At 37.7% G+C, this 19,211-nt stretch overlaps 1 protein-coding gene across 1 annotated transcript in view; it reads right to left on the bottom strand.

Moving 5' to 3' along the window:
* Window positions 1-4,369: 4,369 nt before the first annotated feature.
* Window positions 4,370-19,211, bottom strand: part of LOC128738528 (aminopeptidase N) — a 68,823-nt gene continuing 53,981 nt past the window's right edge. The window contains exons 3-11 of the mRNA XM_053833742.1: window positions 9,853-10,011; window positions 9,418-9,797; window positions 9,023-9,362; window positions 8,534-8,931; window positions 7,607-7,887; window positions 7,354-7,553; window positions 6,984-7,295; window positions 6,847-6,928; window positions 4,370-6,782 (exon numbers count right to left, since the gene is read on the bottom strand). Coding sequence (XP_053689717.1) covers window positions 6,624-6,782; window positions 6,847-6,928; window positions 6,984-7,295; window positions 7,354-7,553; window positions 7,607-7,887; window positions 8,534-8,931; window positions 9,023-9,362; window positions 9,418-9,797; window positions 9,853-10,011 — 2,311 coding nt within the window. The 3' untranslated portion in view covers window positions 4,370-6,623. The remainder of the gene's footprint in view (window positions 6,783-6,846; window positions 6,929-6,983; window positions 7,296-7,353; window positions 7,554-7,606; window positions 7,888-8,533; window positions 8,932-9,022; window positions 9,363-9,417; window positions 9,798-9,852; window positions 10,012-19,211) is intronic.

The following is a 19,211-nucleotide window of genomic DNA, read 5'->3' as shown; positions in this document are numbered from 1 at the left end:
GACTCACGAATGTTCAATTCCTGGGGCCCCATGACTCATGAAATCAACCGATTTGATGATTGATAATTCAGCTTCAAATTGGTCTGTTGGGGCCCCGAACTTTAAACCAAAATTTCTATTTCAATTAAACTTTTTCTATGACTCACGAATGTTCGATTGCTGGGGCCCCATGATTTATGAAATCAACCGATTTGATGATTGAAAATTCAGCTTCGAATGGGACTGTTGGGGCCCCGAACTTTAAACCAAAATTTCTATTTCAATTAAACTTTTTCTATGACTCACGAATGTTCGATTGCTGGGGCCCCATGATTTATGAAATCAACCGATTTGATGATTGAAAATTCAGCTTCGAATGGGACTGTTGGGGCCCCGAACTTTAAACCAAAATTTCTATTTCAATTAAACTTTTTCTATGACTCACGAATGTTCGATTGCTGGGGCCCCATGATTTATGAAATCAACCGATTTGATGATTGAAAATTCAGCTTCGAATGGGACTGTTGGGGCCCCGGACTTTAAACCAAAATTTCTCTTTCAATTAAACTTTTTCTATGACTCACGAAAGTTCGATTGCTGGGGCCCCATGATTTATGACATCAACCGATTTGATGATTAAAAATTCTAGTTCGAATGGGACTATTAGGGCCCCGAACTTTAAACCAAAATTTCTCTTTCAGTTAAACTTTGTCTATGCCTCACGAATGTTCGATTGCTGGGGCCCCATGATTTATGAAATCAACCGATTTGATGATTGAAAATTCAGCTTCAAATGGGACTGTTGGGGCCCCGAACTTTAAACCAAAATTTCTCTTTCAATTTAACTTTTTCTATGACTCACGAATGTTTGATTGCTGGGCCCCATGATTTATGAAATCATTTAAGTTGAGCTGTTGGGGTCCAAGCTCCGAAAATATTACCCGCTTCAATTCTGAGTATTTAAAAGTAGAATTAGTATTTCATCCGCAGTTATTTGACTACTTATAAATATTGAACTGTAGGCTTAAGCTCCATACTCAGTTTACTTCAGTGGCGACGGTCCGTTATTGATCCTGCGCCGAATGAATTATGGTCCTACCTTTCTTCAAACCCCTCGAACACCAGCTGAACGTGCATCATCCTCGATAGCGCACATCTATCAGTGCGATGTCTACTCCGAAGTCTACGGCCTCTTCTTGATTCTCTGCTTAAAATAATTTTGGCTACTCTTTCGTCGGCCCTTCTAGACACGTGACCAGTCCAGCGCAGACTGCCACACTATACTATCTTCATTATAACAGCATATTTGCATTCTTAAGATAGCTTAGGGTTCATGCGTCTGCGCTACACTCCATTTTGGAGTTTGCCAAATTTTACGCTAAAACCTCAAACATTCGTCGATCAGCTTCTTTTAGCGTCCATGATTCATGTCCGTAAAGGGCCACCGAGAGGATTAGTGTTCTCTAGAGCGTCTGTTTTACGCGAATTTGCAAGCTACGGGACTTCAGCTACAAAATGTAATGCCTGCGTAAAGGCCAATTCGCAGCTGTAATTAGTCGTTTTATTTTGCGACTTACATCGTTGTCACATGTCACGAGCATACCAAAATATATTCAGTTCCTCTTCGACACCAACACCATTTGAATTTCCACGCCATGGACTTCGTTTTGGCGGTGTTAATGGTAAGTCCCAATTTCTCAATAAATGACCTAAAGGCTTCTTTCGCTGCTCTACTTTTGATTTTGATATATCGATGTTATCCGCAAAATCAAAAAGCACGTGAGGTCTCATCTGCTATTCTGACTCATAATTTTTACTCATCCAGCGTCACACGAATCAACGTAATTAGTCCTGTGGGAAAACCATGTCCTAGCGTTAACTGTTACAGCTCATTTCGTTTGACTGAATCGTATGCCGCCTTGAAATCCATAAAAATATTATGAGTCGGCAAGTTGTACTCCCGGAACTCGTCAGTTACTAGACGCATGGTAAATATCTGATCCATCGTGAAGCGACCCTCATGAAAACCAGCTTGATACTCGCCAACGAAGAACTCAGCTAACGGACTCAGTCTAAAACACAGAATAGGGAGAGCACCTTATAGGCAAAATTGAGTAACGTAATGCCTCGATAGTTTTTACTCTCATGTCGATGTCCGTTTTTAAAATTATGGGAAATGAGGCCAATCAACCTTTCCTCCGATATTTATATTCCTCCCATATTCTATTCCTGACAATGAGGTGGTGAATTGTTTCGTACAGCTGCTCGCTCCCCGTTTTTAGAAGTTCAGCCAGGATACCATCCTTTACAGCAACCTTACCGTTTTTCAGCTCACTGATTGCTCTTTAGACCTCCTCCTGTGTTGGTGGCTCCACAGTTTGGCCTTCGCTCAAAATTCTTATCCTGTAGCTGCTGATCTTCGTGTTTACTTCTCTATTCAACAGCGTCTGGAAATACTCTTCCACCTGGCTGCTACCGTCGTTTGGTCAGTAAGCAGGTTGCCAGCACTATCATTGCACATCACAGGCATGGCAAAATTCTTGCACCTGACCGTTTTGTGGAAACTCCGTGTGTCGTTGCTGACGAACCTCTCCTCTGGACTGGCGAGCACGTGCTCTTCGTACTGGCGTTTTTAGACGGTGGGTTCTTCTTTCCGCAGCTCTACCAGGATGAACCAAAAAGAGTCTCGGGCATTCCTCACATTGAAATCGTGTGAAGAAATTCTACAGAATACCTTGCTTATAGAAGCATGATTCTTATAGGAGAATCCAAGAGTTGAATCCCAGGGATAGCTATAACTGAGCACGGGAATCGCCTGCACTATGAACTGTTCTGTTTTACGTGTAGACGCAGTAAGCTACTCATATATATTGAACTATTGACATCATATCATTTATCACGCAAATCAAATCAAATGATCACGCTGCGGCACATCCTCCAAAAAGTCCATGAATAGAGAATTCAACGGACAATTATTTCATTGATTTCAAAGTTGCGTATGATACCATCGACCGTAAAATCATGGCCATTCTAATCTCGCAGGGGACTTTATCAACGTGATGGTTCCTCATGTGGGCTGTTCAACATGCCGTTACAGGATGTTATCAAAAAAGCAACACACAGGCACATCCTTCAGCAAATCTAGTTAGTTCGTCTGTTTTCCCAATGAAATGGATATTGTCAATAGAACACCATCTGGGGTGGTGGCTGAACAAACTAAAACTCAAAGCAGCGAAGATTGGGTTGAAGAAAAATGCGTCAAAACTAAAGTACCGTGAACCGCTAATATGACGCACATGCTAAAAGCTGGTAACTCGGTCCTAATAACGACTGAGTTTGTTTTGTTTCGAGCATCGAGCCGCTATGCTGCCCGTTCTTCCGATACTCGACACTCGACAGTGCCTGAGTCGAGTCGAGTTGCACGACATGACTTACAAAATAGAGCCCATATTCATTCGATTTACTGTCCTTGTAACGCTGATGTCTTTTGAGTAGATGTCTTTTTTTGTGTTAATTTACTATCATGAGAATATTGCAAACTGGGGCCCCTAATATCAAAGGTCCGGTGGGCTCTTTGGCTCCCAGTCCGCCCCTGCACACACACAGACATTGCTCATTCGTCGAACCTGATCGATTGGTATATGTGACACGGCCCTCCGGGCCTCAGATCGACTTCGTGTTTTTCGACCAATTCCTAAACCTTTGTTATATTGTATAACAAAGGTAAAAATATAATCAACTTAATTATAGGTGTTCCTGAGAAAATAAAAAGAATTATTGTGGCAGTAGAAGGTCAAGTCACACCACTAGGTGGATTAATTCGGGTTTTTTCGAAATATGTGGTAGAACACATAATCCTTGAGGAACTTTGTTGAAAATGCCACTGAAACTGTCCGATTGTTTTTCCAAACTTTTTGTATGTTATTCTCATAGATAATAAGTCTCTGACACGTGATACTTCGCTAGGGTGGTTCAATTATGTTTCACTAGGGTGGTGCAAATAACAATACAATGACATGACATACGGCATATATTATATTTTAATCTATTACAGATATCTGATACATGCTTTTGCACTACGATGATTTAAATACCGTCCACTAGGGCACCAACTGTTCAAAAGAGCCAATCTGCAAAGCGTAAACAAACCGAGAGAGGGTTTCTTTCCCTATGCTAGCCCAGCAGAAAATAACTTTCACTCGGGTTTGTTTACATTTTGCAGGCCCTTTTGAAAGTTGGCGCCGAATTTTATTTTCCAATTGTCATTCCTCTACTATCACTTGGCTTTGTTAATACAGCCCTACAAGTTTATATTTCTGTTTTGCTGTAATAACAACACATGGGAAGTTCTCAAAAATTATTCAAATAATTTATGTTTGGATTTATTAGCTATCTTTTATATTATTATCTCTTAAGTACTGAACAATTACTTCGGTCTTGGAAAAACCTTGGGATGCTAAATATTTGGCGATTATTAACATCTACCACCATTTGTGCAAAATTTCTAGTAAAAAATCTAACTAGTGTATGTACGGTACGGTTATTTTGTTTTTCAAATTTCTGAAACAGATATTTACCTTTGGTTCAGAGTTTTTTGCTTTATTTTTTAGACTAAACGCTCATTAAGATGAACATACAGTTGTATGGAAATTTGTCTGAAATTTCCAAATATCGACTTCGAACATGTCTTTAAATAGTGTGTTTTATTGCTTAATCACTATCCTTATTCTAAATTTCTTTTACATTTAAATTATTGGCTTTAGGTTTATTTTTCATTACTTCCTTCCTACAAGTTTGTTTGTACTGTTTTAAAAATAAAAATACAAGATGCGTTTCAAAGTAATCGGGACTTATTCAGGTCTGGAAAACCGCTTTTGTCAAAATTGTAATAAAGAATCCTAAAGGTTTTGTCGGTGATAGTGGTGTATTGTTCGATACATAAATGAATGTAAAACAATGTTTAGTTTTGTTCATAAATTAACCGAAATCTTACTAAAACTATTTAATGAATGAAACAAGATTATTGCAGTAAGTTTTAGCCTCATAGCAGGATTTGAGCTAATAATACTATCCCTGAATATGTCAAAGATTTTTTAAAAACATTATTGAATTTAAAGGCGAATGCACAAAAGTGTGAAACCTTTCAAATAAAACAACAACATTATTCAGTTGGATAAGATAATTCAAAGTTTTTGATGCGATATATTAAATTAAATTATCGTGGACAGGGTATTTATCATACGTCTGATTGATCGATAGTTATGTTTGATTATTAAAATCGCAATTTGCTCATTGATTACCAGTACCTAGCTTGGGGTCAGTCCCGGCGTAGTGGTTAGCATTCACGCCTCTCACGCCGAGGACCCGGGTTCAAATCCCAACCTCAAAGAAGTCACGAATGACCCAAAACTGATTAAATGACTATAATCTAAACAAAAAAAAGTACCTACTTAGCTTGATCTACTGTGTTACCTGACTCATTGCGAATATGCGTTGTATTCGCAGGTTCGTGTTGGTTCGAAAGGTTTCGAAAAATATCGCCCTTGTATCGAAAATATCGTTAATTTTGATCACTGAAATAACGTACTTTAACGTTATATTTCAAGTGCCAGTAGTACACAATAATTTTATTGTGAAACTAAATTGTTATTTGTGTAACTTTTTACAAGTTAAATGCAATAACAACAGCACAACTTACAAAAAATCGTATGTTATCGGTATTAGCTGCATATGCGTTATAAACGAAAAAAGGATAGTTTACCTTTTTGTTGCAATAACACGTATATTCGCAGTATGTCAGGTAAGACAGTAGCATTAGGCAATTTTTATCATTTCGACTATCAACTTAGATCGCCTTCTAAGTGGTACCCACTAGAATGCGCTATTAGGAATTTCGTTTATTTTGGATCGCATCTTGTACATTCGTATCGCATGCTTACCTTGCGATGACAATTCAGTTTTATTTCTGTGTTTATTAAAGTTAAACTGGCACATATTTTGTTTCCATCTAAAAGATTCAATAGTTATACGTTCAAACATGTAGCTTCCAATAACTAAAATGTGAATTCGATTTGTGGTTTATTCAACCGGGAATAAACTGAACATACTTGTGAACCATATAAGCGAATAAGTTAAAGAAGACTAAGATCTGCTGCATTCTATTCTATATTTAAAATTTTGTAAAGTAAATAAAGAATAAGAAATTTACAAGTTCGGAGCGGTTGTTTTGGGCTATTAACTCTTTTGATTTATGGTTCATATTACGCTTTACTATTACAGAAAAACTATGCAAGCAACTGTGCAGCTAAATTATATTAAGATAAGATTAAATTTGATACTTTATAGGACCTAAAATATGGCGAGAAGTGATTTATCAAAATATAACTAGAATATACAGGTATTTACAGTCTTAGTTTGCATATACTATTTCAACCATACCTTCTACATTGCTGATTCACTATACAAAAACATCACATGCTATTACGCTTGATTTGCGCTTTACAGAGTAATGTTGAATTTTCTTTTTTTCTCTCTTAAACCAGATATATTAAAAAAAACACTTATATTAAAATGATCATAATTTTAGCAGCACAAATTCATATTATTTGTACTGTTAAGCTTGCACGCAGCAATGTCAGGAAAAATTACACATCAACGTCAGTGTCGTAAGTTACTTGGTTGAGCCATTCGATAATAGTGGCTACGTTAGTTTCCATCCATGCTATATTTGCTTCCGCCCCTTCGATAGCCTGCTGTATAATTCTGCTTGTATCCGTTAGATGTGTTTTGGCAAATTCCTTCAACTAGATTAAAAAATAATAATGAATTACATACATAGAATATTAAACATGTTTATATGAAAAATACCTCGTCAAGCTCATACTGCGTATTAAAACGTTTAGTCGAGTATTTTAGAATCATATTAAGATTAGACATAGATGTTCCGAGACTGTAAAGCAAAGGTTTAACATTAAAATGAATTCTCAATTAATATAAATACTAACTATTCTTTCATCTTTTTCCAGTTATTCCGGATGTAACTGAATGCGATTGGCTGTCCAATCACGTTATTCGATATAGCTAGGAATACTCTGAACACATCTTGTTTACGAATTCCGAATTCGTCAGTCATTGAATATTCTAGAAATCTGGTTAGAATCCATGTTTCTCTAGAGCATCCCAGAGCGGATAAAAGCGTTTCTTTCTCGCTGGATACTGTCGTTTTTCGAAATCTTTCCCATGCAAACTCCCATTCAGCCTGATCACCATATTTGATAGCAGTACAATAAACGATGTTCTTTAGATTAGGAGATATCCTTCAAAATAAATAGGTGAAAATTATTTCAATTCATTTATCTCAACATCTGAACTTACGGATTGTTGATGTCAGGATGCGTTTCGTGCATCCACTCATAAAACTTCTGGACGCTCTTGCTCACACATTCTCTGTACCCCAGATGGCAAGTTGCTGTCAATACGTCAACTCTTTTATACACCGTTAATAGTGGACTATCTTTTGGATCATCGAAACCTACTTTCGCAAAGATAGGTTTAAGGACGTGAAGGGAATATTTCTGAAAAATATTAGTCAATAAAGTTGGGTATTATCAAGTAATTCAAAGTTTACTTTAAATTTGTCGTAACTGCTTGTTTTTATTAACATCGAATCAATGAAATTTAAAGCTCCGATTGCGGCTTTCCACGGTACATATTCTGTTTCGTGCACTAGGTATCTGGTAACATTTAAGGAAATACTGTAGTTTAAGTATCCAGCACGAGCAAGATTCAGTGCGTCATCAATTAGTTGAGCCCTATTCGACGGTGTAATTGAGCTGTACTTTCGTCGATCCATTAAATGATTCGATATCATTTGCCAATTCAGCTGGTCATAGTTAACGCGATAATACCCTAAAAAGTGCGCAAGAGAAATTCAATTAATACTCAATTGATTGAGATAACTTATGAGTGGGTGAGAAATCATCACATATTTCCTGATAATGTTGAATGTATCGCAAGCCAATATATGTATATGTATTGACAATGATTATAAACGCCATTCTTTGTATGTAAAATCTACAACAAATCAATTCTAATCCATAAGTTAATAGTATTAAATAAATAAATGAATGTCTCCTTAGGGTCCTTAGGATCGTTTTCACCCTAATAAAACCGTACATCATACTACAGGTCGGACTCGATTATCCTTGTAGAAAATTTTTTTTCCATGGTAAATACGTTGAAAAACCCGTCAAAACTTTTTTTATCGTCCGGATACTCGAATCCTACCGGTTAAGCCTGTGCAAGATTTTGTGAAATTTTGTGTTTACCGAAATTTAACGAAATCGTACGAAATTTACTTTAGCTAACAGTATGGTTAATTTCGTACAGATTCGTTTGATTTCGACAAAGACGAAATTTTGCGACATCTCGCACAGCCTTACTGTTTATTTGAGAAAATTGAAATTTTACATTACATACATCGGCGTTGGACTTATCTCGTACTAAAATCACTGCAGTATACTGTTTATTTTAAAATATCGCTTTCCACTCTTACCTGTTTGCTGAATGTTTACAATAATCCAGTCATGATCAGGAATATCCGAATCGTGTAACACGAGTTTGTCCTCGGCTTTCATCCAAATACTTGGTTTAGTATTATTGAAATTACTTTCACCGAGAGTGGTGTACGTAATCGGAATCCACCAAAGCGGCTTTTCATTATTTTTGATGACCGCGCTTTCGGCAAATTCAATGAATCTGAATCTTTCCTGCGTAAATTCGATATTTTTATTAGAATAATCTCGAGTGACCGTTACCAACGGAAACCCGGTTTGCAGTGTCCAAGTATCCATAATTTCCTTAACAGTTGTTAAATCATCAAATATTTTTTGACTTCTTGCTTCTTCCGTTAAAAACATCCAAAGGTCGTCCTGGTCGGCACTCTGATAAATTCTGCATTATAATAAACACGTTTTAATACACCGATCATTGTGCACATTTTATACTAAAAACTTTGTTGTAACAGAAAAGTGAACACACTTACTTTTGATTTAGGTAATTAGTCAGCCCCTTTTTGAATACTTCAGCTGTCAAAAAGTGATCCATCATTCGAATGACTGCTGCACCTTTACCATAGGATATTTTATCGAAAATTTCATTGATTTCTTCCGGATTGTGCACCTCTACAGAAATTTGATGTGATGATGATAATGCGTCCAATGAGAACACATTATGCAATTCATTCACTACGAATTGTTCCATAGATTTCCACGCCGGTTCAACTGCATCAACACCCAAATACTCCATATAGCTGGCAAAACCTTCATTTAGCCACAGATCTGTCCACCAAGTGGGAGTTACTAAATTTCCAAACCATTGATGAGCTGTAAAAATGTGAAATAACGGAATGTAAAATGTAATAAATTCAATAGCATTCACCTAGCTCATGAGCCACCACTGTAACAACTCGTTGCTTGTTGCTATTAGCTGACACATTCTCTTCGTACAGCATTGCTGTTTCGCGATATGTTATAAGACCCCAGTTTTCCATGGCGCCAGCACTAAAATCTGGTAGCGCAATCATATCCATTTTTGGCAGCGGATACTTGATGTCAAAAAATTGCTCTAGATACTTGAGAATCTTGGGACCTACTTCAAGAGCATAGCGAGCTGAAGTTATGGCATCCGATCGAGCCCAAACAGCGAAGTTGTTCGATGTTAAATTAACAAAATCGCATACTACAAATGCGACGAGGTAGGTAGACATTGGAACGGACTGTTGATACACATCCCAAACGTAGTCTTCCAATCCTTCTTCGCTGCAATATTCGAGTTATGACAGATTTGCAACGAATTTCTCTGAATACAATTTACCTTGCGGAATATGATTTGATTTTTGGCATATTAGACAATGTACTCATGTTTCGCAGGCGGGCCAAACTGATGCTGAAGCGTGCCTTTAAAGCAGGTTCGTCGAAACAGGGAAATGCACGCCGAGCATCCGTAGGTTGAAATTGTGTCGTAGCGAGCCATCTATAAAGATTGTAATTTGGTTTTACTATATGTTACTTGTCGGTCGTTAATGTATTAAATATTACTGGAAGATATGGTTACTTAATTTCTCATTCTCTCATATGTTGCATTTTTATTATATGTTACTGATAAATCTAATAAATTTATATTAAAATTGCTAACATCTGTAAGCGCGGCTGGCAAATTCGTAAATTAGGTTCTAGTAGAACCTAATGGACGAAAAAAGTTGTCCGAAACGTCCGGACTAACCGAAATTTCTTATTAGTAATTATTTCACCGAAAAACGTCGATATAATCGAACAAACACTATAAGACTTTCAAAAGCTGCTGCGATTGTAACAGAAGATCAAATCCGTCACTGGTTTTCAGAAGTTGACAATGTGCTTAAAGAAGAGCGCATTGAACATCCCATTTTTGACATCTCTAAGCGAATTTTGACAAATCAAGATTTAAGCTTGTTCCGAACGAGTTTAACGCTATTCGCGGGCCAAACGTGGACAATACACATATTGTGGATTGTGCACAATGATTGCGAGAAAAACGGCTACTCACTTACGATGGTTCTGTATCCTGGAAAGAGGATGGCAAGAGATATTGTTGAAAACACTCCGATAGGCCGGTTTGTAGGCGTTTCTGATGAAAGTTGGCAGACGACGAACACACTTTATGAGTACATGATGATTGACTTCTAAAAGTGGCTAATGGTTAAAAGCGTGCAATTTCCCATAATTATTTTAGTGGACGGCCATAAAAGCCATTTTAGCATTGTTTGAACTAACTGAATTTTGTACGGCTCACAAAATTATGTTGATTGCACTTTTTTCTAACTCCACACGGATCTTGCAGTCTTTGGACAGGCATTTTGCTAGCCAGATCTGGGGTAAAGTTTTACGACAGTATATTTTCTTACACAACTGCTTAAGACTTCACTGGACAATTACTCGAATTCTCAAGAATGTTTAAAAAAGCATTTACAATGTGTGGATTCTCTCCATGTGATGTAAATGAAGTTGACTTCAGTCGATTGCCTACAAATCAACACTATTGATATACCAAACCAGTCATTTTGACTGGTCGTGCAATTTTAACTCAAAATTCCTGCAACATGTAACATTTGCATTCATAAATAATGTTACGACTTTGGTAGCTATACGTAGAGAGTACATTTTAGATACCTACCTAATGTTACTTTATCTATACCTATAAAAATGGATTTCTCTCTGTCTGTCTGTCCGTATGTTCCTTATAGAATCGAAAACTACTGAACCGATCGGTGTGGAAATTTGCATGTAGGGGCTTTTGGCACCGGCGTTCTTATGATGCTAAGAGACCCCTCCCCCACTAAGAGGGGAGGAGGGCTGCCATACAAATGAAACACGAATTTATGCATAGCTAGAGAACTAATCGAGCAAATGGAATCAAATTTAGCATGTGGGTGTTTTTGAAGGCAAGAATTTTTTCTATGGTAAATTAAGACCCTTTCCCTCTTTAGGAAGGGAATTATGACCCCTCCCTTTTAAGAGAGGGTCTCCAATACAAATGAAATACAAATTTTCTCTTATCTCGAGAACTAATCAAGCGAATGGAACCAAATTTGGCATATGAGGGATTTTGGAGGTATGAATTTATTTTATGATGGTTTGAGACCCCTCACCCCTGTGGCAGGAGGATAAGGACTCTCATACAAATGAAACAGAAATTTTTGCGTAACTCAAAAACTAATCGAGCTCGAGAAATTGTGAACTCTGCCATAAAACATAACAGTCAATAATAAGACCGCCACATTCCTTCAGTTGGGTCCGAACGAGCGAGTAAGGATAGGATCACCTCGAGGATCGAAATGTTACTTTCCACGAGAAGGTTTTCCGTGAAATGGTACATTCCACGTAAGGTTTTTCGCGAAAAGGTATTCGGCGAAATGTTATACAATCACGGCGAATGTTTAAGTGCTATCCGCTTTATTTTATCTGGCAGAGCAACGGGGGGGGATTTTCTACTTCACTGTGAGGAAAAATTCCAATATATTAAACTACCCATGCTTTCATAGTTACGTAACTGGTTACGCCAAACAGTTACGCCAAAATGAATCGTCTAAGGTTGAGCTCCTCAGAAACTTGCAAAACTCGAGATTGTGACAAAGGTCATCCGGGATTCACGACAACACAGTTTAATTTGTGGCAATACGAAGTTTTTCGGGTCAGCTGGTATAGATTAAAAACAAATATATTTTTATGTTATTGACATTTATACCGGTACCAGTCAGAATGACTAAACGGCTGGTATATCTAGTATTAATAAGACTTGTACGGAAAGTATCTGAAGGTACCAAAGAAATAGCGACCTCCCTGACCTCTGAATTCACGAATTAATAAAAACGGGCCGGTTAAAGAAAATGGCATTTGCGATCCTATTGCACTGCAAACTACAGCTAAAGATAAGTAACGTTGATGCTTACCATTCCCTTATTTATAAAGTTAGATCCCAAGCAGGAGAAAATTACTGAAGAATAGCTGATTCAGCTATTTTTTTTTTTGGTGAATAACTGCATATCTGAATTTGGTATTGACGAGCTTGACAAAAGAGGTAAAATAGCTAAAATAATAGCTAAACATGTTCTACAAACACTTAAATAATAACTGGTTTTGTTATTACAATAACTAAATAATATCAAATGTTTCTGCTACACGGGACTTCAATTGATGTATTATACCTCAATTAGGCATTTACAAGTCATTCTTTGTAGCTTCATAGCTGATTCAGTAATTCATTTGGTATACTATAAAAATGCAAAACAACTTATTAATAGCATATTGAGGTATCACATTTCATCGAGACATTCATAAGTAATTCTTTATAAAGATGCGATAACTAATGAATATCAAATTTAGATATTATAGCTGAATTTAGTATTCATTAGGTATGGATGAGGAATTGGCTCCTGCTCGGGATGAACCACCTAACGGCAATAAAGCCCTGATGCATTCTGAGAAAAACGTAGCACAAGAAGATCTGTTCGAAGGCATTTTTATTTGGCCAAAGGCTACTGATAAAAGCAGTAACGGAAAACCAAGACGACAAGAGCATGTCCCATCAATCGCGTCTAGTAACAGATGGCGACAATGGTACTTAAAATTTAAAAAGAAGAAAACTTATCCAATTTAATTCTACTATGCATATTTTATTCACGACAGATACGTATTTCGCCTACGACTTGCAGGTTTCTTCAGTGTCTGTTTTCGAACAGCGGTTCGAAATTAACGATTAACGCATTAACGCTTGCGTTAATGTTGCAGGGGATATATAAGCAATATTGTACAGATTTGCTCTAGTTTTTTTGAAACGTCACACAGTGCGTTGAGCCATAGACAAAAATCGTTTTTCACTTTTTTTAATCGGGTACACTAAGTATTTAGATTTGTTTATAGATGCCTTCTGCTATATAAACATAAGTATTAGTTTGCTTGGGAAAGCGCCACAACTACTATTACAAGCGTTCAAACTGTCAAGTTGCAGAGTGCATTTTACTTACCAATTTTGCTTTCATTTTTGAAGGTTTTTCATCACGCTCGTAAAAGTTTCATAGTTTGTGTAATCAAAATCTTTAAAATGGAGAATAACAATTAAGGTTAGTAGAATAAATTTTGGTTACAGAAGGAATTCATTTTGTCCTCACTCCTAAAAGATCGCCCCATAGAAACGACATAGATATTGTCCTTCAAAAAAACAGAACTCCAACTTTGATTACTGATTTAAAAAATGTTCCACCGACTTCCAAGCTAAAATAAACACAGAATAATTGTTCAAAGTGTCCTCGTACAAGTTTTAGCTGCAACTACCTGCAACTCTGCAAGATATTTCAATATTTGTAGATCAACGTCAAGCACTGATAAACCGTCAGATTTTCGTTGATTCTACTATATTATGTTATCCCTATTAATAGAAACCACTGTTTATGAAGCTTTGTGCTATTACTGTTCAAAATTAAACTCAAAGCGATTTTATTTCATGTAGCGAGTAAATATTTCTTTTAAAAAATTAATAAACTTAATACCGGCTGCCGTTTTTCCCGGGTTGATAATAATGACGAATAATCAATGATAACGATTTTCCTGCTGGAAATTCGTTTCGTGGATCTAATTAAAAGGTTTTCAAAAATTGCCCAACAAAAACAGAACGTCGAGCTGCAGACTTTGTCTCAAATTATGCTACGGAAAATTACTATTCACTTTTCCGTTACGACTGAGAATGGTAAAAATGGCTTAAGTATTATTTAAACACTAGCTTTGTTCACAGATATAGATTTGTTAGTGCGAAGGTATATTTTGCTTAGAAATGCTTAAACGTTTTCCATAAACATAGTTTTCCAAGCTTTCATGCACTAAAGAATTTTTTTTCGATTTCCGAAATTTCAGCCAAGGTTGATCTTCGAATGCTGCTTAATCTAACACTAGATGGCATTGCGGAATTTACCAAAGTATTTCTAGTACAAATGCCGCTTTCACAAACAACTTTGGTAGTTATATAGCCGACGGCAACCCATATAATGATGAAAAACTTTTGCAATGCTTGCGTAAAAATTTGGCGTTTGGGTCGTTTTTGCCATTATGTAAATATTTTGAGACATTTAAGCAAATACTAACTTAGATTGTCACAAACTACTTTTTTCATTATACTAGTTTGATAAAATGTCTAAAACTAGCGAGTTTTGATTTTTGTTCTGCAGTCCCATACGTTCAACGCACTGTGCGTCATTGTTGTTTTTTGTAAGATTTGGAAAATCCAGCTCAGGCTTAACAATCGTCATGTGGCCGAAAATCGGCTGGTAGAAGCTGTTAAAGTCAATAGGGTCGTAGCACCAACCTCGGAATTATCCTGTTAGAGCTAACCATAAAAAATAGAAGGTCAAGTTCCGAAAACAGGACATAGCACCTAGGCTTGGCTTTACTTTGCTTTTTTCGCCGACGACGTTTGTTCAATACAGTCAGTTTTTGTATCAAAAAGTTCGATTAGCATTCATCTTGAGTCTATAATGGAGCAATTCCAGCTCAAAGCGCAGAAAAAAGGCCATTTTTGACTCGATTATTTTTGATTGGAATGAAATTTTCCTGATAGGGCACGGGAGGGTATTTTCAGCATGTTTCTAAATTCAGCCTATTTGCCTTTTCTTTCGCCAATAAAAGTACTTTGCCGACATACAATTTTAATATGTTATAACTATTTTTTCAAGATTGTAAGTAATCTACTATTTTTTATTCAAAGAACGTCAAAACCACCTGTTCTTCCACTAGAACTAGGTCATAGGCCAAAAAATACCTTCCCGTGCCCTATATTGTATACCACGCAAGAATTAATTTTCCACTAAACTTGATTTTTTTCATCAAGTGATGCTTTTCAAAAGGGTGTATTTAGAAATGAGATTACATTTTTTCAAAAAATCATATCTTGAAAACTGCTTAATATTTTATCAAAATGACGTCAAAGGAAAAGTTAAGTTCTATGAAATTAAGTGTATTTTCAGGACAAAAATAAAACTGAAAGATAAAACTTCTCAAAACCATGATGAAAATCATGGTACTAAACTACTGAACGAAACTGAATAATTTATATGTCGTTGGATAGATAAAACGACCAGCAAATTTTTTTGGAGGGCATAAGAGGGGGGAGGGGGCTCCTATACAAATAAAACACAAATTTCCTCAAAACTCGAGAACTAATCAAGCAAATGGAACTAAATTTAGTGTGTAGGGGTTTTAGAAGGCAGGATTTTTTTCTCTGGTATACTGAGACCCCTTTCCCTTCTAAGAAAGGAAGGGTGGAGAAGGAAATTCAAATTTCCTCATAATTCAAGAACTAATCAAGCAAAGGGAACCAAATTTGGCATGTGGGGGTTTTGAAGGTAAATTTTTTTTCTATGGTGTACTGAGACCCCTTCTCCTTCTAAGAGGGGGGGGGGGGACTCCCATACAAATTAAACACAAATTTCCTCATGATTCGAGAACTAATCAAGCAAATGGAACCAAATTTAGCATGTGGGGTTTTTTGGAGGCATGAATTTATTTTATGATGGTTTGAGGCCCCTAATGGCACGTCATATTTGCGATGAATGTGCTTTGGCTTTAATGTTATTTGTAACCAATGACCCTTTTAAAGGTCACAAGCGTGTTAAAGTAAGATTATTAAAACATGGCAAGCTACGCATAATCATATTTAATACAATAACATGTGGGCTGGTTATTCATTACTATTTCAACCTTTAAGATGCACACAAGTGATTTTCAAAAGAAATCTCTATGTCTCAGTGGTTGCAGGCGTTATACTTATGAACCCCCATCCACGTGTTTTCAAAACCATCATTGTATTCAATGAAGAATTGAATCTTAATATTTCGCTCTGCTAAACATTCACTTAAACAATGGCACTCACAGATTCTTATAAACATACATACGCCAGAAATGCAGTTTACATTAGTCTTTGATCTAATGATCTGATATAGTCCTACGTCACCCTTTTGTACAACCCTTAGGGCTGTATACCTTGTAGTTTTTTCAAATATAACTGAAATTATACCTTGAAATCTGCTGAAGAGCTAGCATGGACCCCCTTTCGAATTATTTTTTTAAATCTTTGAAATTCATCAAGCGTTCCTGATATGTACTATCACCAACTGCGAACATATTTTTGGGAACTTTTCAAGCCGGTTTCGCCGAAGGTCGGTCTACAACGGATCAAATATTTACACTGCGGCAAATCCTCCAAAAGGGCCGTGAATACAGAGTTTCCACGCATCATTTGTTCGTTGACTTCAAAGCCGCATATGATGCTATCGGCCGGAAAGATCTATGGAAAATCATGAACGAGAACAGCTTCCCCAGGAAGCTCATTAAACTGATTAAATCTACGATGGATGGTACACAGTGTTATGTTCGGCTTTCGGGAGGATTGTCAAGTTCATTCGAATCACACAGAGGGCTTCGTCAAAGTGATGGTCTTTCATGCTTGCTGTTCAACACAGCACTTAACTTACTTAATTTGCCTAACTTCTTACGACAAGGTTTGCGCAGTATAATTTCTCCATCTATTTCGGTACATGGCAGTTGGTCTCCAGTTCCGCGGGCACCCAGTGCTCGCCAGATTTCACTCCACCTGGTCTTGCCACCTCGCTCGCTGTGCCCCTCTTCATCTTGTTCCTACCGGATTTGATGCGCAAACCATTTTTGCAGGATAGTTGTCCGGCATTCATGTCCTGCCCAACGTATCTGTCCAGCTTTAACCACTTTCTGAATACTTGGTTCGCCGTAGAGACGCGCGAGCACGTAGTTCATTCTTCACCTCCATAGACTGTTCTCCTGCACTCCACCAAAAATGGTTCTTAGCACCCGCCGTTCGAAAACACCGAGTGCTCGTAGGCCCTCTTCTAGCAGTGTCCACGTTTCGTGCCCGTAGAGGACAACCGGTCTCATTAGCATAGCGCTATTAGTCAATTCGTCTGCTTTGCCGATGACTTGAATATTATCGGTAGAACATCTGTGGCGGTGGCTGAACAATACACCAGACTAAAGCGCGAAGCAGAAAAGATTGGGTTAAAGGTAAATACGTCTAAAACAAAGTACATGCTGGCCAGCGGAACCGAGGCCGAACGACGCCGCTTGGGCAGTAGTATATTGATCGACGGCGATGAGTTTGAGGTAGTCGACGAATTTGTCTACCTTGGCTCACTGGTAACGGCGAACAATGATACCAGCTGTGAGATTCGGAGACTAATTCCCCGTAAAAAGTGCGCCCTATACAAGAGGCTTATTAGGCCGGTTGTTCTTTACCATGGCCGTGCGCTTTTATGATACCGTTTGCTTATGGCTAAATGATAATTTGCCTTTTGTGAGACCCGCTTCCTCTCCTGCGTGGGGCACACAGTTGTTACGTCGTTTAAAGCGTATGCGTAATAAATGCCAGCGCAAGTATCGTCGTTGGCGTACTATTCAAACAAAACACGACTTTAAACGGGCCAGTGAAAGTTATAGGCGTCTAAATGCTAACCTTTACAAATCGTACGTCTTAGGTGTTCAAACAGACCTACGTAGAAACCCGAAAAAGTTTTGGACCTTTGTAAACTCGAAACGAAAATGTTCCTCGGTTCCTTCTGAAGTTTACTTCGACGACACCGAGTCATTCACTGCATCTGATTCATGTGAACTATTTGCTACGTTTTTCTCTGTGTTTTTGTCTGTGATCCTGGACCATCAAGTGCTGCTGATTATGCTACGTCGCAGGTCCCAGCCGATTACATCGATTTCGATATCTTTGAGATTTCTCCGGATATGATTGCCGCTGCCGCCAAGAAATTGAAAACATCGTACTGTGCTGGCCCTGATGGAATTCCTGCTGTAGTCTTGTGCCGTTGCGCCGAAACCTTAGCTGTACCGCTTTGTTGTATTTTCAACAAATCTTTTGCGGAAGGGAAATTTCCTGAGATTTGGAAGCATTCTTATATGTTTCCGGTCTTTAAGAATGGGGACCGCCGAAGTGTCAGGAACTATCGTGGTATTACATATTTGCCTGCTGCCTCGAAATTGTTCGAAATAATTGTGAGTGCCGCATTAATTCAACGTACCAGACACTACATTTTCTCGGACCAACACGGTTTCATTGCTGGCCGCTCCGTGACTACAAATCTTTTAGATTTCACTTCTAATTGTATTATCGAAATGGAACGTAAAGCACAAATGGATGTGATCTATACTCATTTAAAAGCGGCCTTCGACCGTATCAATCATCGAATACTGCTCGACAAAGTCTTACGTCTGGGTGCGTCGCAACAGTTTGTCACCTAGCTACGCTCATATCTGTGCAATAGAGTTCTGCAAGTGAAACTTGAGTCTAAATTATCGTCGCCGTTTACAAATAAATCTGGTGTACCTCAAGGCAGTAACTTGGGTCCACTTCTGTTTATTATTTTCTTCAACGACGCTGCCTCTGCTTTTGGAACTGAGTGCAAACTGGTATATGCTGATGATTTAAAATTTACTTGACGATTCGTTGCATCGAGGATTGTCGTCGTCTTCAGACACTTTTGGATACGTTTGTGAATTGGTGTAAATCAAACTACTTGACTATCAGCACTCCTAAATGTGAGGTAATGACATTCTATCGTATTAAATCGCCGATCGTATTCGATTAGAGAATTGATGATCAGATATTAAAAA

This window comes from Sabethes cyaneus, chromosome 1 (genome assembly GCF_943734655.1).
Source record: "Sabethes cyaneus chromosome 1, idSabCyanKW18_F2, whole genome shotgun sequence".
Classification (NCBI taxonomy): domain Eukaryota; kingdom Metazoa; phylum Arthropoda; class Insecta; order Diptera; family Culicidae; genus Sabethes; species Sabethes cyaneus.
Note: the sequence above shows the minus strand (reverse complement) of the source record. Positions and strands in the feature narration are given on the sequence as shown.